This window comes from Somniosus microcephalus, chromosome 15 (genome assembly GCF_052327205.1).
Source record: "Somniosus microcephalus isolate GS21.2 chromosome 15, FLI_Smic_1.0, whole genome shotgun sequence".
Lineage (NCBI taxonomy): Eukaryota > Metazoa > Chordata > Chondrichthyes > Squaliformes > Somniosidae > Somniosus > Somniosus microcephalus.
Window position 1 is genome coordinate 108,972,698 of NC_141001.1, and position 25,306 is coordinate 108,998,003.

Sequence of the window (25,306 nt, forward strand, 5' to 3'; positions counted from 1 at the left end):
CAAACTTGCTTTTTAATCTGTTTCATTTCCTGCTTTTTTCCTCAGTTCTGACGAAGGGTCTTCGACCTGAAACATTAACTTGGTTTCTCTCGCCACGGATGTTGCCTGGCCTGCTGCGTTTTTCCAGCGTTTTCTGTTGTTATCTTGCATACTTCCAGTCGGGGTCGGTCGGCCCCAGTCGATGTTTCCCCTCCTTAACCCTTAGGGCAACTGTGCAGTGATTCATCACTGTCCTAAGTGAGATCAGGTAACTCTGCACAGACTGACTGGGACATTCCTGTCATTTCTTTTACCTTATAGACCATCATACTTTTGTGCTAAATAAAAAAAACAAGAATATTAATTGAGACAAAACATACTCCAGCAAAGAGGAGAGCTCAGGAATGGGGAATTTACCAAACAATTTATTTACAAATTGGCTGCTTAATAATAAACATACGTTGGCCTCTGGATTTACACAGATAATTAGAATTCCTCATTTTTCACCTTCCAGTCCACACTGCCATATAATTATGTGCACCTGGGGAAGACAGATGACTCCTTGCACTCAGTGAAAGAACACTTCATGAAAAATAAGCCTAAAAGATAGTTATTCTCTTTACTTTTACCAATAAAATCATTGAATTAAACTGTAAAATATAAACTTATTTATCACAATAGCACACACAACCTGCAATTTATTGGGGAAATATAAAATTGTAGGTGTAAGACCTAACCAGGTTTGCCAGAGATATTTGCATCCTGCAAGAGTCTGGAAAAAAAGCTTTATTTCATGTTTGAATACTGATTTTGTTCCTGACATAATTTACACCGTACTGATGTAATTTATCATTGACGTATATGCCTATTGCTCGTGTCAGCAGTGGCTCAGTGGTTGCATCGGAGTCAGAAGGTTGTGGGTTCAAGTCCCACTCGAGACTTGAGCACAAAAATATAGGCTGACTGAGGGAGTGCTGCACTTCGGAGGTGCCGTCTTTCGGATGAGACGTTAAACCGAGGCCCCGTCCACTCTCTCAGGTGGAGATAAAAAAATCCCATGGCACTATAAGAGCAGGGGCGTTATCCCCGGTGTCCTGGGCCAATATTTATTCCTCAATCAACATCACTAAAAACAGATCATCACATTGCTGTTTGTGGGAGCTTGCTGTGCGCAGATTGGCTGCCGCGTTTCCCACATTACAACAGTGACTACACTTCAAAGGCACTTCACTGGGTGTAAAGCAATTGAGTGACAAATCGTCTCACTTCCCCCCACCGCACCCCAAAAGAAACCACACATATCAAAGCATCAAACATACTTCCACAAGAGGGGGGGGGAAACTGGAGGGGTGGATATCAGGGCACTTTCGAGCAGCAGAGGCTTGGGAAGCAGACACTCAATTACATTCTCAGCTGGGGAACAGCGCATGACATGAGTATTTCAAGGTGAGGAGAATAAACAACTTTGATGGTGCGACTCCCTATTTAAAAGGAGAGTTGAAATTTGGATCGTTGCCACTCGCAGATGAAGTAACATTTTACTGATCATGTTTTGAAAAAGGGTTAGACCCGAAACGTCGACTCTAATTTCTCTCCATGGATGTTGCCTGGCCTGCTGAGTTTTTCCAGCATTTTCTGTTGTTATTTCGGATTTCCAGCATCTGCAGTATTTTGCTATGTTACTGATCATTGCTGCAGGATTCTGGCTACAAACCTCAATTCAGGATTTCAGCACAAAAATTAGGCCAACACCTTTCAGGTAAAATGTTACACTCTCAGTGGGCGTTAAAAGATCCTTGGCATGATTAGAAGGTTTTTTTTGAAAATAAAGTGGTTATTATTAACTGAGTCCAGATGAAGCCAACAATTTATAAAGGAAAGAAACATCCAATCCCTCCACCGGCGTACCGTGGCTGCAGCATGTACTAGCTGCAGGATGCACTGCAGCACCTCCAAAACCAACAACTGCCACCACCTAGGACAAGGGCAGCAGGTGCATTGGGAACATCTTTGTATGTCACGCACTCCATATTTAGGCTTTGCCATTCTTTTACGCAGCGAGTTATTATGATCTGGAATGCACTACCTGCCTTAAAGAGCAGTGGAAACAGATTCAATAGTAATTTTCAAAAGGAAATTGTAATATATATTTGAAAAGGAAAAATTTGCAGGGCTATGGGGAAAAGGCCAGGTGAGTGGGACTAATTGGACAGCTCTTTCAAAGAGCCGGCAAAGGCACGATGGGCCGAATGGCCTCCTTCTGTGCTGGGCGATTCTATGATATAGCAAAGTTAATACATTATATGGTAGATAGATTCTTGTGTCTCTGCCACAAGAGGTCCAGCTCAGACACTAGCAACTCTCGTGACGCTGCCTCAGTTGTAATATTTGATTTTGGAGTATGCGAACTCTGGTTGGTGGCTAGATTACGGTCATTAAACCCACTGGACTCGAGCCGTACTGGGTTTTCTTTGCAGTCTTCCAAACAGAGCTACAATATTCCACAAGTACGTAGTAGAATTTTTAGACAACACTTGAGTTTCTAAGATTGACAAGGCTGAACATTTATTTTGATGAAAACAAGTTTTATTTAGAATCAAAACACTTTACAAACACTAACAAAGATACATAATGCATTGAATAAAAAAGAAATTAAAGCCAGGGAGAGAAATTACTTAACAGCAGGGGTACAGAATCTAGAAAGTTGATCGATAAAAAGCAAAATTCTAGCGAGCGACTGCCTGAAAAAACGTTATAGAAATGCCAAAGGGGGAAGGAAAGGACAAGGAACAGAGGGACAAGAAACTAAATCTTGGGAAAAGTGTCTGTTCTCTAAGGGAAATGTTTATTTTGGGTGGGGGTAAAAGAGTTAGGGGAGGAAATACTGGGGGGTACCAGAGACACCAGTTCCCATAGGGAGACCGATTTGCCTCAATTTCCTCAGAAGCCTCTAAAGCTGTAGCCAAACCACCACGATTGCACTGGACAGTACACTCCAAAATAAAACTTGGAAAATTCAGCAAAAAAATTGTTTTAGTCATAGTTAGCTGAATACCTACCAACTTAAGCTGCTCAGATTTCACAACAATTAGGGACTTAAAACACACAAAAGAAATGATTACTCAGAGACTACCGTCTGGATTTTATTCCCAGGGCTTTACTTTGTCACAACCCCATAGGATGTGGGAAACCATATCAGAATGTGGTCCCCCAGCTATGTGTGCCAGTAATTACTGCCTTAAATACATGTATGCAAGTCTGTTTAGACCCGTGCAAGGTTTTGAATTGAAATAGCTTCTCTTTTGATTTCTCTTCCAGTCAGGCTTGCTGACCTGCACACCTTTGCACAAACCTCGTCACTTGCCAGGTTCTGTTCTTTTGAGGTCTTTTCATTCCTCTTCAGTTTTATTTTCTGAGATAGCATGGTTTCCTCAGCTAACTTCGATCATGATTTAATCAGTCAGGAGAGGCAAAAATCAACTGGGGATCAAAACCCAAAATATTGAAAGTGACGTGGCTAATTTGGAGGGGTTTTATACTTCAATTTTCTCATCTCCTGAAGGCATTGTCTCCCTCTCAGGGTAACAGTTCCACAAACTCCCTCCGTTACCTTATCCTCATCCAAGTGGCTCTTATTCATGCACGAGACTTGCCAAATACTGTTGACAGGCTATCCAATTGTAGGTGACATCACAACAATTCACATGGAATGTCCAGGAGTGGTCTCTGAATAGTGATTAGCAGCAGGAATTCTAACCGGATTAGTTTCTCCCGGACTCAACTGGAGATGGCGGCTCCATCACCAGCCTGACAGATCAGATAATTCAGCACAGACTGGGAGTAAACCTGCAATAATCCTGGTCCAAATAGTTCAGCTACTCAAATGGACACATTTGCTGAACAACCAGGGAGCTTATTTCTCATTATATGAATGTCAATTCAATGAATAATTTCTCAAAAGTCCTAAAGTAAAGTCGAGTTGCTTTCATAGCAGGATAGCACTGGCTCTCTACAGGGAGAAAACAGAAGATTTTGGGTAGGGTATGGAGTTGTCACTCCATCAACTAGGCTTGTTCAAATCCAGGTATATCAATGGCAGTACCAACTAATAAATGTTGTTGGATATAGGCAGTGATCAGTAATCCAGAACACACATACTTTCCTTATTCCTAATACCTAACATTCATTAATATGTCACAACTAATTCTCTGGGTTACCTAGTTCGCAGGAAGTCAGAGTCTATTGAAGTATTGGACACAAGTTGCCAGTTGAAGTATACTGGTGATGGAAATTACTCAACAGAAATCATTCTAACTTCATCAAACTTCTCCCATGGCTAGATCCCTCTCTATCCCAATAACCAGTTGTCAGACCCCTTAATTCATCTTCCAATATTCATCCATGCAGTTTTGATAAAGAATGCTTACATACTTTATCCCATCACCCGTGCATTTAAAGGGAAAGCTCTTGCATTCCAAATTAGTACATCCTACAATCAAAGCCAAGAGCTGAAATTTTCCTTAGGCTTACCTTAATCTCACCCCAAAAAAAAACCTCCAACATCACTGGAACATGAAAAGGGTTGAATAAATGGCATGAAGTGTACCATATAGTATAACCAAACTACCTATATCACAATCTGAATGTTTTCATGCTCTGAAAGTAACATATCCAGGACAGCAGCTAACCAGACATGCCAGCTTCTCAAACTGGCTCAGGATGCTATAAATGTCAAGTGCTGGTGATTGAATTCCGTGGTGGGAATAGGCAGAATCGTTCAATTTATGGGCAGAGAGAGAAAGAAAAAAAATCAACTGATTTGCTCCAAAGCCAGCTCTTAAGGTTGTTGTGGTTGAAATGTTGCAAGAGCTTCCCAATCACAATGGCAACTGTAAGCTCGGGGCTCATTGGCGGGAAGGATACGGATCAGCATCATCAGGGGTTTGACTTTGGTAGTCATGTTTGCGGTCTTCCAATTGAATGGAGGATCTGCACTAATTGAAAGGGACAGTTGATACTGATGAGCTAGCTGACCAGCCAGTTCACTGATTTAGAGCTTGGAGATCCCTAGAGTCAGTAGCTTTTTAACATGAAGCTTTTTAAAGGCAATGCTTCTCATGTCTGATCTGAATTTGGCTGACTTAGCTGCTAGACTTTCATAGACTTTGAATTTTAGATGACCTTTTGAGCAAATATGGTAATTCTACAATTCCACCGTATTCATAATTGATGTTTGATAAACATCCGGGAAGATGCATGCCTGATTACTCAGCGATACGAAAGCCGGGCCCAATATCACAAATGTTTAACTATCTTCCAATCATCCTTGAAGCTGAAGGATCCTGCAACTTGGAGGCAATCTCGGACTTGTACTTCCAGGCAAACTGAGATCTAAATTTGCATTGTTTTACAAAGTTGTTCATTCATACTATGGATTAAGAAAGTGTTTGAAAAAGGTTAAAATATGAAAAAAAGGGCCAACATTTTTGTATAATTTCCTGATAATTTTGCATGTCCATGTAAAGTTATATACAAATATCACATTCAAATACAAACAAGGAATACTTAATTAAATATCATTTGTATAGTGCAGATTTCATTATTAAAAATACATTGAATTTAAATGTTTACTGTTAGTGCCAATATTTTATCAATACTCATTTGTCCGTTCATTTTCGGGAGCGATGGGATTTCCAGGAACCAGAAGACGACCTGTGCAAACAATACAATTGTGAAAAAATGTTACAAAAAAATTACAAAATGTATAATCTTCCATACTGCACTGTCAGAGGTGTCGTCTTTTTGATGAGCCGGTAAACCGAGGCCCGGTCTGCCCCCTCAGGTGGATGTAAAGGATCCCGCCGCACTAATCCAGGAAGAGCGGGGGAGTTCTCCCCGGTGTCCTGCCCAATATTTATTGCTTAACCAGCATCACTAAAACAGATCATCTGGTCATTATCACATTGCTGTTTGTGGGACGTTGCTGTGTGCAAATTGGCTGCCGCGTTTCCTACATTACAACAGTGACAAAAGTACTTAATTGGCTGTAAAGCGCTTTGGGACATCCCAAGGTTGTGAAAAGTGTTACGTAAATGCAAAGTCAGTCTTTTTTAATGCTGTTCCATGTTAGCCTGATAGTAAAATCCCAAACTTTCTATGTGTATTGAAAATGATGGATCTGGAAGGTGTAATAAGTCAATCTACCAAGTCAACACTTTGCCTTTAAATGTTAACCAGTAAAGGAAGAGATTTCAATTCAAAACTTAACAATGGAGAAATAGTCACACCAATCACGAGCAGGTTTCTTTTAACATATAAACTGAATGAGCCACTCAGTTATTTACAATTTATTGGCATCTTGATAAACAGTTGATTGCTTGGATAATCACACTTTCGAGTCTCACCTAAGGTAGCCTATGATTCCTTAGGAAATAACTTTTCCTGCCCAAGCCGTCAGGCTGGCTAACCTATCTTGGATTGCAAGATCTTTGGAAAGCAGAAAACTTCATCGTCAGTCCATCTTTTATAAGTGTCCTATTACCGATGACATCAGTTGGCTACAGAGTGGTATTGACAGTGATTCTAAGCAGTCCTTGGTCCAGACCAGTTCTTTTTTTCCTTCTCCTGATACCGATAATGGTAACAGGTAGCTCCTTGCTTCTTAGAACATATAAAACTAAGCACTGGCAATTAGAATAATCAAATATAAACTTACAATAAGGTAAATCCATTGTGTATATAACATAAAATCTTTATTCCACTATCACTTACATACATAGTTTGATAATTGTACATTGTAAGTTGAAGTCATTTTTCCTCTTATGATCTCCCTGACTGGTCAAAATTACTTCACTTAGAATCTGAACGCAGAGCAAGGGGATTTCATTCTACCTATGTTGGCTGAATTTAAACCAAGAAGTGCTCTCACTCATTGTGCCGAGACAGTCAACAACAACTTACAACCCAACAGCACTCAAGTACGAGAAGAATCTCAACACACTTCAAAAGCAGAGGAAAACAGAGCAGAGGTAAAAATGAAGCAGAAAATAGGGGGAGTGGCAAAGACACTCAAAAAGAAAGGGCTATAGGTGTTTTTCAGAGTTGGGAGGGGAGGGGGTGAAGGCAGAGAGATTTAGGGAGGGGGGCTCCAGAGAACAGAGATGTAGCAGCTAAAAGGGTTGCCATTGATGGAATGGAGGCAAGTGGTGGAGTGGGGAACAAAAAAGTAACCTGGCATCTAAGGAGCGGTGAGAATGCGGCCACAGCATTCTGAGTGAGGTGCAATTTGTGCAGAAGGCGACAAGCTCATCACAGAAATCGAGCCTTAAAAGGTGATAAGGACGTAGATTACGGTTTTGCCATCAGTGGCTGAGAGGCAGGGGTGGAGGTGGTTGATGTTACGGAGATGGAAGAAAGCAGCTATGGTAACTAAATGAATGTGGGAGAGAAAGCTCGACTCACAGAATCACAGAAACCCCACAGTGCAGATAGAGGCCATTTCAGCCCATCGAGCCTGCACCGACACATATCCCACCCGATCCCCGTAACCCCTACACCAACACATATCCCACCCTATCCCCGTAACCCCACGTATTTAATCCCCCTAACACTAAGGGTCAATTTATCATAGCCAATCGACCTAACCCGCACATCTTTGGACTGTGGGAGGAAACCGGAGCACCCGGAGAAAACCCACGCAAACACGGGGAGAATGTGCAAACTCCACACAGACAGTCACATCCAAGTCTTAACTGGTAATTTCAGGGTGAAGCGCAGACAGCGTAAAGCTGGGCGTCATCAGTCTACATGGGGAAGGCTGACCCGGTGCTCTTGGATGGTGTCACTGAGAAGTCTACCTACATGATGCAGGAGGGAACCAAATGTGGAGCCCTTGGGTTCACTAGATATGAACACTGGAGGAGAAACTATTGGAGGAGATGCAATGTCTTCACTGTGACAGCATGAGTGGAACCAGGATTGAGTAGTGCTTTGGATTACAGGAGGGGGGAATGGTCAACAGTATCGGAGGCAGTGGAAAGGAGAATGATGATCCATGGTAACGTAGGATGTCATTTGTGACTTTGGCCAAGCAGCTTGATAAGGCGGGAGGCAGACTGAAAAATCTTGCATAGCAAATGGCAGGAGCCTGCTTGCGAGGTAACATCACGTTTCAGGAATTTAGAAAGAAAGTTGGAGATCAGGCAATGCCAAACAATACAGACAGGTTGATGATATGAGCAACCTTGGGGCCGAGGAAGGAAGTTGGGTGGTCAGTAGCTGGGAGCTTAGGGACAAGATTAGTGTAATGAGGGACACTGGGCAAATTGTGGGGGGGGGGGGGGGGGGGGGGAAACTGTAGCACATGGGATGGATGCTCCGTGGGGAAGAGGGGAGATGGGAGGAGGGTAAAGTTCAGAAGGCAGCGAAAAAGCTGTGCAGATCTCAATTTTGGACACAAAGAAATTTAAGAGATCATGAGAGGGATGAGAGTGTTGAAGGTGGAGGTGGAAGAGGACATTAAAAAGGTGCATGTGAGGCAATACTGGAGTAGATAGATGGAGGCATCAATGTCAGTGTGGGTGGCAAGTCAGAAGACGGGTAGATTGGAATTTGAGAGGACATTGTGAGGGAATTTCGGCAGGATTCCCCCCCCCGGGGGTGGTGGTGGGGGGGGGGGGGGGGGGAGGGGAGGGGATGGCAAAAGTGTAAAGTTCGAGTTGGGAGGGGCATGTGTAATGAGGAAATTATTAGAGCGAAGCCGGTCGTTGCCAGTGCCTAGAGAGATTTCAAGGTAAAATGATGGTGTATGTAGGATGTTGATGTGGAGGGTAAGGCTGAGAGAGGCAAGGGGGAAGGAAGTCAATGGCGGTGAGGAGGGAGGTTGAAAATCGCCAAGGGGAGAATCACTCAATGCAGATAGGCTGCAGGGAGGCAATTTCAGTCTAGAAGCACCTGGAAGCCTATAGCCCTGGAGTGAGTGGGTGGATGGTAGAGGGTGAAGTGTTTGAACTTTGAGAAGGAAACAGAGGAATAAAAGGTGGGATCTGGAGACATGGTGCCACTGCAGTAGTCTGGGCAGGAATATCCTTCTATTCCTTTCTCCCTCATGTGCTTATCTAGCTTCCCCATAAATGCATCCGTGCTATTCGCCTCAACTACTTCATGTGGTAGCACGTTCCATATTCTCACCACTCTTTGGGTAAAGAAATTGCTCCTGAATTCTTGATTAGATTTATTAGTGACTACCTTATACTTATGGCCTTCAGTTTTGGACTTCCCCACAAGTGAAAACATTTTCTCTACATCTAACCTATCAATCCCTTTCATAATCTTAAAGACCTCGATCAGGTCAACCCTTGGCTTTCTCTTTTCTAGAGAAAAAAGAGCCCCAAGCCTGTTCAGTCTTTCCTGATAAGCATATCCTCTCAGTTCGGATTTCATCCTTGTGAACCTTTTTGGCATCTTCTTCAGTGACTCTATATCCTTGTTACAATATGGAGACCAGAACTGTGCACAGTACTCCAAGTGTGGTCTAACCAAGGTTCGATATAGAAACATAGAAGATAGGAGCAGGAGTAGGCCATTCGGCCCCTCGAGCCTGCTCCGCCATTCAATGAGATCATGGCTGATCATCCAAATTCAGTACCCTGTCCCTGCTTTCTCCCCATATCCCTTGATCCCTTTAGCCTTAAGAAATATATCCAACTCCTTCTTGAATATATTTAATGAATTGGCCTCAACTGCCTTTTGTGGTAGAGAATTCCACAGGTTCATCACTCTCTGGGTGAAGAAATTCCTCCTCATCTCTGTCCTAAATGGCTTACCCCTTATCCTTAGACTGTGACCCCTGGTTCTGGACTCCCCCGCCATCAGGAACATCCTTCCTGCATCTAGTCTGTCTAGTCCTGTTAGAATTTTATAAGTTTCAATGAGATCCCCTCTCATTCTTCTAAACTCCAGCGAGTATAACTTCTCTGTTTTTCAATTCTATCCCTCTGGTGATGAACCCCAGTGCTTGGTTTGCTTATTTTATGGACTTATTAACCTGCGTCGCTAAGGAGTGGACTGGCAATTTATATGGTGCCTTTCACACCCGCCTGTACGTCGTCCCAAAGCAATTTACAGCCAATTTGAGATAAGGTTCTTGTGCGCGGATTACCAGGAAAACAGCTACTGCAGTAACTATTACAATAACTACGACATTAGTTCCGCGGTCTTCCAAAAGACAATAGCGGCATTACCTACCCTGGGTAAGGGGGCGGAGGGGCATCATATTGCCCAGTTGCCACAAGTGCCTGTTCGTAGGAAGGTAGAGCTGACTCTGCATCTGTAGTAAAGGGCACAGGATTCATGGAGGTTTCCTCGGTCCTCCTGATAAGACAAGGGCATTAATAAGCACTCCTAAGCACACATAGTGGCTTCTCAGTTCACCGGTCATGTTTTCATAATAGTACAAGAATGGAACAGTCACCCGACATACAGGAACGTGCAGTTTCCAGAGGGAAGCTCAGGATGGACAAATACTGTAAAGGCGGGAGGTGCCGAGACCAAAACATGATTTACTTAAGTGGAAAATAATTACATTTTGCACGTAACCCTTGACTAAGCAGGCACTAGCAAAGCAGAAAAGAACGATAATTTGTGTCTACATTATTTCTGACTCTTCATATTTTCACAGCAAACTAGGACTTAAAAAAAATATATATACACACAAGAAAAACTGAATGGACAGTTATAAGGTGCAGTATTAGTACACTTCCCAACATTCAGGAAAATAATCATATGCATCACTGGCCTGTGTACACCACAATGAAATAATGCCAAACAAACAGCTTGGCTTGACTAAATATTATTGCAAAATACACTGTATATGTGCATGGTACTGCACAAAAATATAGAAATTATTTACCTAGTAAATCTGAGTTGATTAAAGCCACATAATTATTGAAACAAAAGCAAAATACTGTGGATGCTAGAAATCTGAAATACAAACAGAAAATGCTGGAAATACTCAGCAGGCCAGGCAGCATCCGTGGAGAGAGAAACAGAGTTAACGTTTCAGGTCGATGACCCTTCGTCAGAACTGGAAAAAGTTAGAGATGACAGATTTTAAGCAAATGCAGAGGCGGGGAAAGGGGGGAGGGGAAGAAAGAACAAAAGGGAAGGTCTGTGATAGGGTGGAAGGCAGGAGAGATTAAATGACAAAAGGTATGTGATGGTACAAAGCAAAAGGACACGGCAATGGGACAAGTAAAGAAACAAAAGATGAGTCTAGATGAGGTGTAAATGGGAACAACAGAATCACCAACAGCTGCCGTCTGGAAAAATGGAGGTAGAGGTTAAGGTCTGAAATTGTTGAACTCTATGTTGAGTCCAGAAGGCTGAAAGATGAGGTGCTGTTCCTCGAGCTTACATTGAGCTTCATTGGAACAGTGTAAGAGGCCAAGGACCGAGAGGTGGGAGTGGGGCGGAGAATTAAAGTGACAGGCGACCAGAAGTTCGGGGTCACGCTTACGGACTGAACAGAGGTGTTCCGCAAAACGCAAGTCTTTCTTTTTTCCAGCCTCCTCCCATCCTTCCTCATTTAACCCTATCAGTATTCCCTTCTCCCTCATACGCTTATCTAGCCTCCCCATAAATGCATCTATACTATTTGCCTCAATCACTGTTTGAAATTCTCACCACCCTCTGGGTAAAGAAATTTCTTCTGAATTCCCCATTTGATTTCTTGGTGACTATCTTATATTGATGGCCTCCAATTTTGCTCTTCCCCTCAAGTAGAAACACTCTCTCTGTGCCTACTCTATCAAAATCTTTCATAATTTTAAAGACCTCTATTAGGTCACCCCTCAGTCCTCACTCTTCAATACAAAAAGGAGATCCAGCCCGTTCATCCTTTCCTGATGGGTATAACCTCACATTTCTGGTATCATCCTTGTAAATCTTTTTTGCACCCCTCCAGTGTCTCTACACCCCCCCCCCCATAATACAGCAACCAGAACAGCACACAACACTCCAAGTAAACCAGTTGGGTTTGTCATGACTATCCAACAACGTTTATGCCCATTTGTTTCTAGCGCCAGCCCACAAATCACCTGATTTATTGAATTCAATTTTGCTAATTGCCATGGTGGGAATTGAATTGACCACAGATAGGCTACTAGTCTAGTAAAAGAAAGACTTGCATTTATATAGTGCCTGTCACAACCACAGGACGTCCCAAAGTGCTTTACAGCCAATGAAGTACTTTTGAAGTGTAGTCACTGTTGTAATACCATAACCGCTACACTACCATAGCTCAACTTCCACAGGAGTCAGTGATGACTGGCGGACGTACCTTCCGAATTCTGGTATTGTCTGCTGCCCAGTGAGATTGAAGCCTAGTCTTCACATCTGGATCCCAAGTGGGGACTGGCAGTCCATGCAGCTTGATAAACATCAGGGAAGACACATGCTCTGCGCTGCTAATCAGGCGTGTGGGGGTGATAATTAGGTTCATACGGTGAAAGCCACTCTGGCACCCATCCACAGAACAAAGGCATCACACCTTTGCGCAGTTCATTAGCAGCACAAGTTCCTCTGGGGAAATCACATTCAGGCATAGTTGGCATTTATCCTTTGTGGAGCAAGTTCAAAATCTTTTACACTTACTCCTCACCATAAATAATTGAAACATGCGCTAGCCAGTAATTGGATATAAAACAGTAATCCTGGCAACAAGATAACTGCACCCCTTTAGTGTTCACTCTCCCCTGTGGTTTTCTTGTTACGTACTTCAACAATGGTAAACAATCACGCTCTTAAGTTGTTTATCAAAGCTGGAAGTAACCACTGGTGGTTAAAGTTAACGGGCTTTCTATTAGAAACCAACGCCGACTTTCTTGGGTTACAACTTTCAGTTGTCCTTCTACCTAGGTTTACCTTCACAGTCCCAATTTATTTTGTGTGACTCAATAGCTTGTCTGCAGGTTTAAGTGAGGGATAAAGGATGAATCCCAGAGTGGGGGGGGGGGGGGGGGGAAAAGAGATCATGACTTTGTACAAGATACCAGAATGGTCACAGATGAAGAGTGTGTATCCTGCTGGTCACTGTACAGCAGCCAGGATAATGCGAAATGGGCAACCAAGCTGATAGCGGGCACAAGGCAGTTTGAGAAGTTGAGGAGCTTGGGATTGTTTACTCTGGGGGGAAAAAAGGCCCAGGGAGGTACTGTTCAAATAGGGTTAAATTATAAGGAAAGATTGCATTAACCTGGTTTGTATTCCCTTGAGGATCGAAGATTCAGGGGTGGTCTAATTGAGGCGTTAGAAAAAGGATTCAATAGGGTAGATACAGAGAATCTATTTCCTCTGGTGGGGGAATCCAGAACAAGAGGGTATAATCTTCAATTTAGACCCAGGCCGTTCCGGTGTGAAATCAGGAAGCACTTTTCCACACACAAAGGTTAATGGAAATCTGGAACACTCTTGCCCCAAAAGGCCATGGATGCTGGGGGTCAGTTGATATTTTCAAGACTGAGAGCGATAGATTTTTATTAGGCGAGACCATCAGGAGATATGGAGCAAAGTTGATGGTGTTGAGGTACAGATCAGCCACGATCTGATTGAATAGGCTCCAGGGGCTTTACAGGCCCAGATTGCAACTCAAATTTTGGCAGAAACCTTTGGAATCGTCACTCAGCAACACAGGAAGTCCAGCTCTTTTACTATTGAAATCCATGTTGCACGTGCATACCAAGTTTGCATTCCAACACGTTGGGCTTGCAATGCAGGAGCCAACAGACTCCGATGGTTGCTGTTAAAAGAGACTAAGGGTTGGGCGGAGCGGCGAGCCTCACTCAGCTCTGCTGGGGGAGAAGCTGCATTTCAGATAATGGTTTTACACACCCATCACCTACTTTATAAAACACACTGCAAGAACCAAGTCAAGGTTTAGTATTTATTAATCTGTAAATGATCTGTTACTGGCTCAGCAGGTTTTTTTTCTCCCTATTACAAGCACTGTGCTCAAGTCTTGTGAATGATTTTAGTTCCAGCTGCAGCCTGTGAGAAACAGCTGCAGACTGCACACCCTTCCTTCAAACTTCTTCAAAAAAAAAAAACAGGTTGGTTTAGTTAGCATCTTTTCAGAGGATCTGAGAGAGTACAAAGAGGTGTGAGGGGGAGAGGAGAAAAAATAGCTAAAACATACATACATACGAATTAGGAGCAGGAGTCGGCCACTCGGCCCCTCCAGCCTGCTCCGCCATTCAATAAGATCATGGCTGATCCAATTACTCCACATTCCCGCCTACCCCCGATAACCTTTCACCTCCTTGCTCAGCAAGAATCAATCTACCTCTGCCTTAAAAATATTCAAAGACTCTGCTTCCACCGCCCTCTGAGGAAGAGAGTTCCAAAGACTCATAACCCTCTGAGAAAAAATTTCTCCTCATCTCTGTCTTAAATGGGCGACCCCTTATTTTTAAACAGTGACCCCTAGTTCTAGATTCTCCCACAAGAGGAAACATCCTCTCCACATCCACCCTGTCCAGACCCCTCAGGATCTTATGGGGGAGAAATTGGGTGAAGCAGCAAACGGGGCGCCAAGCTCGCCTGGGCGCCAGATTTTGCGCTGCAATTGGAGCAGCAGCGATCGCCGGAAATTCAGCTTGAGCGCCCCAAGAGGGACACGGGGCGAGGCTCGAGGCGCTCCGCTTCCCTCTTAGGGCGCTGAAACTGAGTATCGCAGCGCAACGTGCCGCAGCGCCACACACTGCGGCACGGCGCGCTGCGGTACTGCAGGCCTTCCTCCCATTCTTAAGGGGGAGGGGCCTACACCAGCGCGATGAGCGATCGCGAGTGCCGGCAAAAGAGCCCGGCACCGAGGAGAAGTGCCAGGCTCTCGGAAAACAGCCGGCACTGCCGCGGGGGTAGAACAGGAGGCCGGGGACGGAGGTGCTGGCAGGCGGCCGCCAAAAAAAAAACGGCCGCCCCGCACCTCCACCTTAATTTGCGCCACTGCTGCCACAGGTAGGCCCCGTGAACCGGGCGCGATTAGCGAGCGGCGCTAGAGGCGGTCACTGGCAAATATCGCAATCGGGGCGGTAGCGGGGTGCTGTGCACACCGATGACATCATCGGTGGCGGCGCAGCGCAACAGGCTAACGCCGCCATTAGCGCCCCAGCTAAATATCGTGGGAGGCGTGGCCAGTGGCGCTAATGCCACTGAGTGCCCTCTTCAGGCGCTAACTGGTGGCGCAGCCCACCAAATTTCTCCCCCTATATGTTTCAATCAAGTCACCTCTTACTCTTCTAAACTCCAGCAGATACAAGCCTAGCTACTGTCCAACTTTTCCTCATAAGACAACCTGCCCATTTCAGGTATTAGTCTAGTAAACCTTCTCTGAACTACTTCCAGCACATTTACATCCTTCCTTAAATAAGGAGACCAATACTGTACACAGTACTCAGATGTGGTCTCACCAAAGCCCTGTATAACTGAATGAGAGGTGTAAAGGAAAGCAAAGAATGTTCCTAGAAGTAAACTGGTAAAATATGGCTTACAGGATTAAAAAAAAAAAATGCTTTAAGATATAAAGATAAAAAGGTCCCCGATAAATTATTCAGCAAAGGGCCAATTAGAGCAAGACAGAATGCCAGGATTTAGTAGGATTCATACCGCTGAAGTACTTAAGTGGGCTCGACAACAAATCAATTTTAATGGATGAAAGATCGTAGGCGGCACACCTGTGATTTCCAGATGTGCACCCACAGCTGGCAAGCGAGGCTCCCGGGCAGCAGCACGAATGCGGAAAATTGCTTCCCACCCCACCACTGTAAAGAGTAGCTGGGTTTTTGACAAGACTCTCTCCTGCTACGATACATCTTCAGTAACATTACAAAGTCAAAGCACAAAGACGTCCCCGAGGATGCAGGAAGGTCCTAGATAAATGGAACTTCTTTCTTACCGACTGCCTTCAGTGTCCCATCACAAGCTGCTCATTTTACGTCGTTATGTACGATTTTTATTTTTGAAAATTCCACCCACAAAGCAAACCCAATGATCCGTTCTTAAACTAATCTGCAATATAGAGAAAGAGATTGATGGATAGATTGGCACAAAACAGGCCATTCGGCCCAACTGGTCAGTGGCGGTGTTTACGCTCCACACGAGCCTCCTCCCACCCCTCTTCATCTCACCCTTATCAGCATGTCCTTCTATTCCTTTCTCCCTCGTGTGCTTATCTAGCTTAAATGGATCTATGCCATTCGCCTCAACCACTTCCTGTGGTAGGGAGTTCCACATTCTCACCACTCTCTCTGGGTAAAGTAGTTTCTCCTGAATTCCCTACTGGATTTATTGGTGACTATCTTATATTTATGGCCAAGTTTTGGACTTTCCTCACAAGTGGAAACATCTTCTCTTACCCCTACCCTATCGAACCCCTTCATAATCTTAAAGACCTCTATCAGGTCACCCCTCAGTCTTCTCTTTTCTTGCTATTTCTCTGCTCATCTTCAAATCTAAACTAAGGTTCCTCAATCGAAAAAAACACGATGGTGTGAGAATTGCTAATGTAACTGGGCTTTCGGCCTTGAAAGGAGGTGTCTGAGAGGTAATATTATTACAGAAGCATGCAAGTTAATAAACGACAGGAAAAAGGTAGGTCCAGAAGATTACTTCACACCAAACCACGGGAGTAGGAGAGTACACAGGCTTTGCTCTCAGTCAGAACGGCAAAACTCTCAATGACACAAACAGGGAAAGTTTTTAAAGCCAAGAAGTGGGAGAGCCAGGAACGGCCTCCTGTGGAGATATGGCCATTAACCAAAAGTGCTTCAGCGATGGGACCATTGCAGCCGCACGTTTTAAATTCAGCTCTTTTTGCAAATGACTCTTTTGCACCAAACGCTGGGCAGCTGTGCTGTCCTGACCCCAACTGCTGAACTCCCCAGAATCACAGACGGTTCAGATTCAAAAAAGGTGAGAAAGGGCCCAGAGAGATTACGAAGGTGTGTCTGTGTGTGGAAATGATCTCTCTCCTTTCAACATCGCATCTCACCATACAAATAAAAAAAAAAAAAAAAAAATTGCCTTTTGGCAGGGGCTATTCACCCTCAAACTACCCGAGAGTTACATCTTCCAGTAATTGGAAAGGCACAAGGGCGTAAATCGATCACCCGAATGCTATAACTGGAAGGGAAATTGCCAGCAACTATTGTCGTATAAAGCGGCTCACGGGATTGTTCCACTGCATCAGGCTACAGAATGTAGGTACATTTTTGCTCTCTGACCAAACAGGCCGACTGGCTGTCGATGGAATGTTGAAGAGCCACTAACAGGGAGGGGCAGGTTCTTCACAGGCCAGCCAGAAAAGAAGAGCCAGCAACTCGTTCTCATCTTCTCCCCCCTCCCCCCTCCCAGTGAAACAGAGACAGCGAGCTGTTGTGATCTGGAACGCGCTGCCTGAAAGGGCGGTGGAAGCAGATTCAATAATAACTTTCAAAAGGGAATTGGACAAATACTTGAAGGGGAAACATTTGCAGGGCTGTGGGGAAAGGGCAGGGGGAGTGGGACTAATTGGACAGCGCTACCAAAGAGCCGGCACAGGCACGATGGGCCGAACAGCCTCCTTCTATGCCGCACGATTCTATGATTCTACGACCTCAGCAAGAAGCATCATATATAACTAAAACCAAGTACGATGAATAGAATTCTAATGCCCTAATGTGGGGAGGGGAGGGGAGGGGACGTTTGGGTTTGGAGGCATACATGTGGGGCTCCGAGTCCCGATTCCCAGGGGCTGGAACCGGGTGCATCAAGTGATTCCGGCTGTGCCAGCGTGATCCCAACAGTTGAAATCGCTGCCAACACAAGACAGTGCAGGCGCAAAGATCCACTTGGAGCAAGTTACTGGAGGCCCCGTCACCTGTGGCACAGGTAATACAGCACAATGTACCACCGTCACCTGGGGCGGGAGCGGCAAAGGGAGAGAAAAACGTCCCAGATTTGTTCTTCCCAGGAACCAAGATGGAGATCCCAATCTCACAGGTCAACTAAAAACCTGGAAAAAAAAAGGTAGCACTGTTGCAACGATTCTCATTAAAAATTCCAACATTAAGGTGGGTCATATCAAAGCCAGCCCCTAACCAGGAAAATAGGGTTAAATTAATTAGGCAGCAGCAGGTACTGTGGCAGCCTCCAGCATAATCTCCAAACCCAATGAACAGAAATGTCTGACTAGTGTCAGCTGTGGCTCAGTGGGTAGCACTCTCGCCTCGGAGTCAGAAGGTCCAGAGACTTGAGCACAAAAATCTAGGCTGACACTCAGTGCAGCATCTCCTCAGTACTGCACTGGTCAGAGGTGCCGTCTTTCAGATGAGGCGTTCAATCGAAGTCCCGTCTGCTCCTTCAGGTGGATGTAAAAGATCCCACGGCCACTATTTCGAAGAAGAGCAGGGGAGTTCTCCCCGGTGTCCTGGGCCAATATTTATCCCTCAATCAACATCACTAAAACAGATTATCTGGTCATTATCGCATCGCTGTTTGTGGGAGCTTGCTGTGCACAAACTGATTCCCACATTACAACAGTGGCTACACTTCAAAAAAGTACTTCATTGGCTGTAAAGCGCTGAGACGTCCGGTGGTCGTGAAAGGCGCTATAGAAATGCAAGTCTTTTTCTTTCAGTGTTGTGTTAAAATTGCAAAGAAAAATGGTCGACCCAATTTAAGAGACACTATCACATGGATAATCTGGGTTTGGGTAATTTTCAGTTGCTGAATCGAGATTGAAGATGCTGTATTCAGTCCTGTTTATGGGTGCTTCTATTAACTAGCAAATGCCAATTAAAAGCAAAACCGGCCATGAATCTAGATTCCATTTTATTTGCTCCCAAGATGGGAATTTATGACGGATGGGGCAGCGACGCCACCTGGTGGTCAAACGGGTAAAATCACAGACCTCCGTTGTTTGGAAGTATTTGAGATTTCTCTCCTCATCCTTTTCTCTCTCTAATTTTCCCTACCTTTTTTAAAAATTCCTCTTTATCTTTTAGTTTTCCGTTCTGATGAAGCTCACAGCTGAAGTGTTAACCTGTCTTTGACAGATGCTGACCAGCCTGCTGTGTATTTCCAACATTTTCTGCTTGCAACCCAAGTTGGATTGAGTGTATCCTTTCCTTCGATCTGATTTAGATTGCCAATTCAGATTTACAAAGTTAATCACTGGCTCCTTCTCTATAGCCTAAACAATGGTGAGAGCTGCTTGTAGTTACAACATCCAGGCTTGGGCTGATAAGTGGCAAGTAACATTCGCGCCGCACAAGTGCTGAGCAATGACCATCTCCAACAAGAGGGTATCGAACCAACCGCCCCGACATTCAGTAAAGAAAAGACTTGCATTTCTATAGTGCCTTTCATGACCTCAGGATGTCCCAAAGCGCTTTACAGCCAATGACGTACTCGAAGTGTAGGCGCTGTTGTAATGTGGGAAACGTGGCAGCCAATTTTGCGCACAGCAAGCTCCCACAAACAGCAAAGTGATAATGACCAGATAATCTGGTTTAGTGATGTTGATTGAGGGATAAATATTGACCAGGGCACTGGGGGGAATTCCCCTGCTCTTCTTCGAAATAGTGCCGTGGGACCTTTTATGTCCACCTGAGGGGGCAGACGGGGTCTCAGTGTAATGTCTCATCCGAAGTGGACACCTCCAACAGTGCAGCACTCCCTCAGTACTGCACTGGAGTATCAGCCTAGATTTTTGTGCTCAAGTCTCTTGACTTGAACCCACAACCTTCTGACTCAGAGACGAGAGGGCTACCCACTAAGCCACGGCTGACACTCTGCTGGCAGTACCATCGCCAAATCCCCCCACCATCAATATCCTGCGGGTTGCCACTAACCACAAACTCAACTGAACCAGCCACATAAATGTTGTACCTACGAGAGCAGGTCAGAGGCTGGGTATTCTGCAGCGAGTGGCTCACCTCCCAACTCCCGAAAACCTTTCCACCACCTACAAGACACAAGTCAGGAGTGTGATAGAATACTCTCCACTTGCCTGGATTAGTGCAGCTCCAACAACACAAGAAGCTCAACACCATCCAGGACAAAGCAGCCCGCTTGATCGGCAGCCCATCCACCACCTTAAACACTCTCCCTCCACCACCGGCGTACCGTGGCTGCAGTGTGTACCATCTACAAGATACACTGCAGCAACTCGCCAAGGCTTCTTACACAGCACCTCCCAAACCCGTGACCTCTTCCACCTAGAAGGACAAGGGCAGCAGGCGCATGGGAACATCACCACCTCCAAGTTCCCCTCCAAGTCACACACCATCCTGACTTAGAAGTATATCGGCCGTTCCTTCATCGTCGCTGGGTCAAAATCCTGGAACTCCCTCCCTAACAGCACTGTGGGAGTAGCTACACTACAAGGACTGCAGTGGTTTAAGGCAGTTCACCACCACCTTCTAGAGGGCTATTAGGGATGGGCAATAAATGCCAGCCTTGCCAGTGACGCCCACATCTCATGAATTAATAAATAAAAACGAAGAAATTGGACACAATACTCCAGCGGAGGCCTAACCAGTGATTAATAAAGGTTTAGCATAGCACATCAGTTTTAGTAATACAATTGCAAAATGCTGCGTAATACAATAGCAAATTTCTGCCACCTCCAGTGTGATCCCACCACCAAACACATCTTCCCTCCCCCTCCCCACCCTTTCAGCATTCCGAAGCAACCACTCCCTCCGTGACACACTGGTCCACTCCTCTGTCACCCCCAACACCCCTTCCCACGGCACCTTCCTATGCAAGTGCAAGAGATGCAACACCTGCCCGATTACCTTCTCCCTTCCCACGATCCAGGGCCACAAACACTCCTTCCAGGTGAAACAGCGATTTACTTGTACTTCTTGCAATTTAGTATACTGTATTCGCTGCTCACGATGCGGTCTCCTCCTACACTGGTGAGACCAAACGCAGATTCTGTTCAGTCCGTAAGGGTGACCCCGAGCTTCCGGTCGCCTGTCACTTTAATTCTCCGCTCCGCTCCCACTCGGACCTCTCCGTCCTCGGTCTCTTACACTGTTCCAATGAAGCTCAGCGTAAGCTCGAGGAACAGCACCTCGTCTTTCGATTAGGCACTTTACAGCCTTCTGGACTTAACATCGAGTTCAACAATTTCAGACTATAAATTGGCCCCTGTATTTCTTTATACATTTTTTTCCCTCTTGTTTCCTCACATGGTAGCTGTTAATGTTGCTGCCATCATCATTCACACATCATCTAGAGCCATCTTTTGTTTTTTAACTTGTCCCATTACCATCTCCTTTTGCCTTGCATCATCATCCCTTTTATCAGTCAATTTCTCCTGCCTTCCATCCTATCACAGACCTTCCCTTTGTTCTTTCCTGCCCCTGCTTAAAAATCTCTCCTCCCTAACCTTTTCCAGTTCTGACGAAGGGTCCGCGACCAGAAACCTTAACTCTGTCTCTCTCCCCTCGATGCTGCCTGACCTGCTGAGCGTTTCCAACACTCTGTTGTTATTACAGTTTTAGTAATGTTGGTTGAGGGACAATTGCCCCTTGGTTTAGAATATACCATCTACAAGATGCAGTGTACACCATCTACAAGACGCACTGTAGCAACTCGCCAAGGCTTCTTCGGCAGCACCTCCCAAACTTCTACCACCTAGAAGGACAAGGACACCAGGTGCATGGGAACACCACCCCCTCCAAATTCCCTTCAAGTCACACACCACACAGACTGCAGCGGCCCACCACCACCTTCTCTAAAAGGACAACACGGGGTGGGCAATAAATGCTCGTGACGTCTATATCTTAGGAATTAATTAAAAAAAAAAATCCTACATCTTTGCTTCTTGGCAAAAGGAATTTTACAATTACCAACACCGTCTACTAAAATTGAATTTCAGTTCAATGACAGTTCTACACATAAACACACACACATATACAAAAGACGTTAAATAAAATATATCCTCGCACACAGTTGCCCAGGAAAAGCAGCCTCCTTCATTCAGGCTGTGCATGCCACGGACTTTCAAGTAGCTGACAGTGATCAGCAGGAGGTGTAGTTAAGTATTTCAGGCACCAGCAACCTTGCATGCTGCTCAGGTAGAGCATTCTACTGCTCGGAGAAACACACCAATCTGAAACTCAGCCTCGCCCATCTGATCGCTGGAAGGTCCTGTAATTGTGATATTGCGACTCTTTTCACTACGCCAACTTAAACATTCTCATCTTTGTGCTCAAATCCCTCCATGGTCTCACCCCCACCACCCTCCCCGTCTCTGTAACCTCCTCAAGCCCTACAACCCTCCGAGATCTCTGCGCTCCTCCAACTCTGGCCTCTTGTCCATCCCCAATTTTAATCGCTCCGCCATTGGCGGCCGTGCCTTCCACTGCCTGGGCCCCAAGCTCTGGAATTCCCTCCCTAAACCTCTCCACCTCTCTAACCTCTCCTCCTTTAAGAAGCTGCTTTGACCAAACGTTTGGGTCGCCTGTCCTAATGTCTCCTTCTTTGGCTCGGTGTCGATTTTTGTCTGATTTACACTCCTGTGAAACCGCCTTGGGATGTTTTATTACGTTAAAGGCGCCAAACAAATGCAAGATGTTGTTAACAGAAAAGCAGGCAGAAAACACTTTAGCGTGATCACTCTGCGTAGGCAGGTCTGTTTGTGTTGGCTTAGATTGTGCGCCCCCATGTTTTCCATGTACAAACATCTTATTTGAGAAGGAAGCTGCATCTTCCAAGTAAGGACAAGCTGGGCAATTGAGGATTAAAGGCAAAGGCTTGGCCATCATTCCTTTATCGCTCAGCACTAACATTTCAGATTTCGTACAAACTTGTGCATGGATTCGCCCATCGAAACATTTCAACCCGCTGATGCTCGTACAATTCTGAAACACTTATATATAGATTACAACCGCACCAAGACTGTCGTAAATTTTGAAAACTTTACTCCTACTGTTTTTCGAAAAGTCACCGCATGCATACACAAAGAATAATCCAATGTGGGGAAACTTGCCTCGTGCTACCTCGGTCTTTGTATCTCCGCTTGCAGTAATACCAGATAAAGAACCCCAATACAATCAAAAATATCACGGTGCCAAAGAAGGCTGTCAGAATTGTAGTTATATCAGTCGTAATGCCTGGAAAAAAGAGAGAGATGGGCAATATTAGCAATAGGAAGTCTGGTTTCATCTTTGCTCGCTATTTTTCGAAGTCACTGTACCAGAGCTCCATCATGAATGTTTTGAGCTCTTCCCGTTGTGTGTCCCAGCGGTTGGTACCAAGCTGTGATTCTTTTATTCTTACAAAAAACAGGCATCAGATGTCAATGTCTTGGCCCATTAGACCAATGCAGTACTGAAAGCATTCCCTTTGTAGAGAACTTTTGCCACTTAAAAAAAAAAAAAATTCACGGGATGCGGGCCTCGCTGGCAAAGCCGCTATTTATCGCCCATCCCTAGTTGCCCTGGAGAAGGAGGTGGTGAGCCGCCGCCTTGTTGAACCGCTGCAGTCCGCGTGGTGAAGGTGCTCCCACAGTGCTGTTGGGTAGAGTTCCAGCGACGACGAAGGAACGACCAACATATGTCCAAAGAGGGATGGTGTACGACTTGGAGGCTGTGTTGTTCCCATGCACCTGCTGCCCTTGTCCTTCCAGATGGTGGGGGTCGCGGGTTTGGGAAGGTGCCGTCTTACATTGTCTACTTCTAGAAACTCAAAAGTTATTTAAATTTAAATTACTTCATTCCCCCCCCCCCGCCCAAAAGCACTAAATTCCCAATTTGCAATGTTGCTTAATTCAAATTATTAGATCAAATAAAAGAAAAGGCCTGCAAATGATCAGTCGTTTATAAAATCAAATGCATCAGCAAATGGCAGAATCAGTAGATTCAGAACACAAAGCTATCAACCGATAGGGTCCTCCTGATGGCTCAGCATGTTTACCCAGCAAGCAGCAGCTGACCAGGGATTAACTGCGGACTACGCCGAGTTATCTGATCTGTCGGGTTAGCAGTAAGCGCCCTACAAGCGAGTTCAACACCCATGGTGGGGGGCGGGGAATTTGACAGAGATTTAACAGGTATTTTGAATGAATAGCCCACGCACAATATTAATTGAGAGGCACTTTTAATTGAATTTCGTACTTTATGGCAAGACATTTGATTCATATCAAATCTGTAAAGTTTAGCTCTAATTTGTGTATTTCTGTTCCACTTTGCAGATATTTTATATATTATGTACAAGACAGCATCTTACAAAGTATTAAAAGCACAGAAACAGGCCATTCAGCTCGACTGGTCTATGCCGGTGTTTATGCTCCACCCGGGCCTCCTCCCTACCCTTCTTCCTCTAACCCCATCAACATATCCTTCTATTCCTTTCTCCCTCATGTGTTTATCTGGCTTCCCCTTAAATGCATCTATGCTAATCGCCTCAACCACTCCCTGTGGTAGCGAGTTCCACAATCCAACCACACTCTGGGTTTCTCCTGAATTCCCTATTGGATTTATTAGTGACTATCTTATATTTATGGCCCCTAGTTCTGGCCTCACCCGCAAGTGGAAACATCTTCTCTGCGTCTACCCCTATCGAACCCTTTCATAATCTTGAAGACCTCGATCAGGTCACCGCTCAGTCTTCTCTTTTCTAGAGAAATCCATATGCTATCCACTGGCCCCTGCTGGAAGTGAGCACGAGTCAGCGTCAGGCAAGACCAAGGTCAGGCTTGGCGTTGATGACCTTTTTCAATCACTGACCAGGTTCGTACATGAATACCGGCCACCGGGAGGGTGGCTGTGGAACTGTAAGAGATTAGCGTGTAAAGTTAAGGCACATGGGATTGGAGGCAAGGTATTGACTTGGATAGAGAACTGGTTGGCAGACAGAAAGCAAAGAGTTGGAATAAACGGGTCTTTTTCCAAGTGGCAGGCAGTGACTAATGGGGTACCGCAGGGATCGGTCCTTGGACCCCAGCTATTCACAATATATATTAATGATCTAGACAAGGGAACTAGATGTAATATCTCCAAATTTGCAGACGACACAAAGCTGGGTGGGCGTGTGTGCTGTGAGGAGGATGCTGAGAAACTCTAGGATGATTTGGACAGGTTGGGTGATTGGGCACAAACATGACAGATGCAATATAACGTGGATAAATGTGAGGTTATCCACTTTGGTGGCAAAAACAGGAAGGCAGATTATCATCTGAATGGCAATAGATTGGGAGAAGGGGAAGTGCAACGAGACCTGGGTGTCCTTGTGCACCAGTCGCTGAAGGTAAGCATGCAGGTGCAGCAGGTGGTTAAGA

At 45.0% G+C, this 25,306-nt stretch overlaps 1 protein-coding gene across 2 annotated transcripts in view; it reads right to left on the reverse strand.

Moving 5' to 3' along the window:
• Positions 1-2,543: 2,543 nt before the first annotated feature.
• prrg4 (proline rich Gla (G-carboxyglutamic acid) 4 (transmembrane)) overlaps positions 2,544-25,306 on the reverse strand; it is a 55,363-nt gene continuing 32,600 nt past the window's right edge. For both annotated transcript variants that reach the window (XM_086008256.1, XM_086008258.1), the window contains exons 5-7: positions 23,018-23,141; positions 10,225-10,350; positions 2,544-5,691 (exon numbers count right to left, since the gene is read on the reverse strand). In XM_086008256.1, the coding sequence (XP_085864382.1) occupies positions 5,649-5,691; positions 10,225-10,350; positions 23,018-23,141 (293 nt within the window). In that variant the 3' untranslated portion in view covers positions 2,544-5,648. The remainder of the gene's footprint in view (positions 5,692-10,224; positions 10,351-23,017; positions 23,142-25,306) is intronic.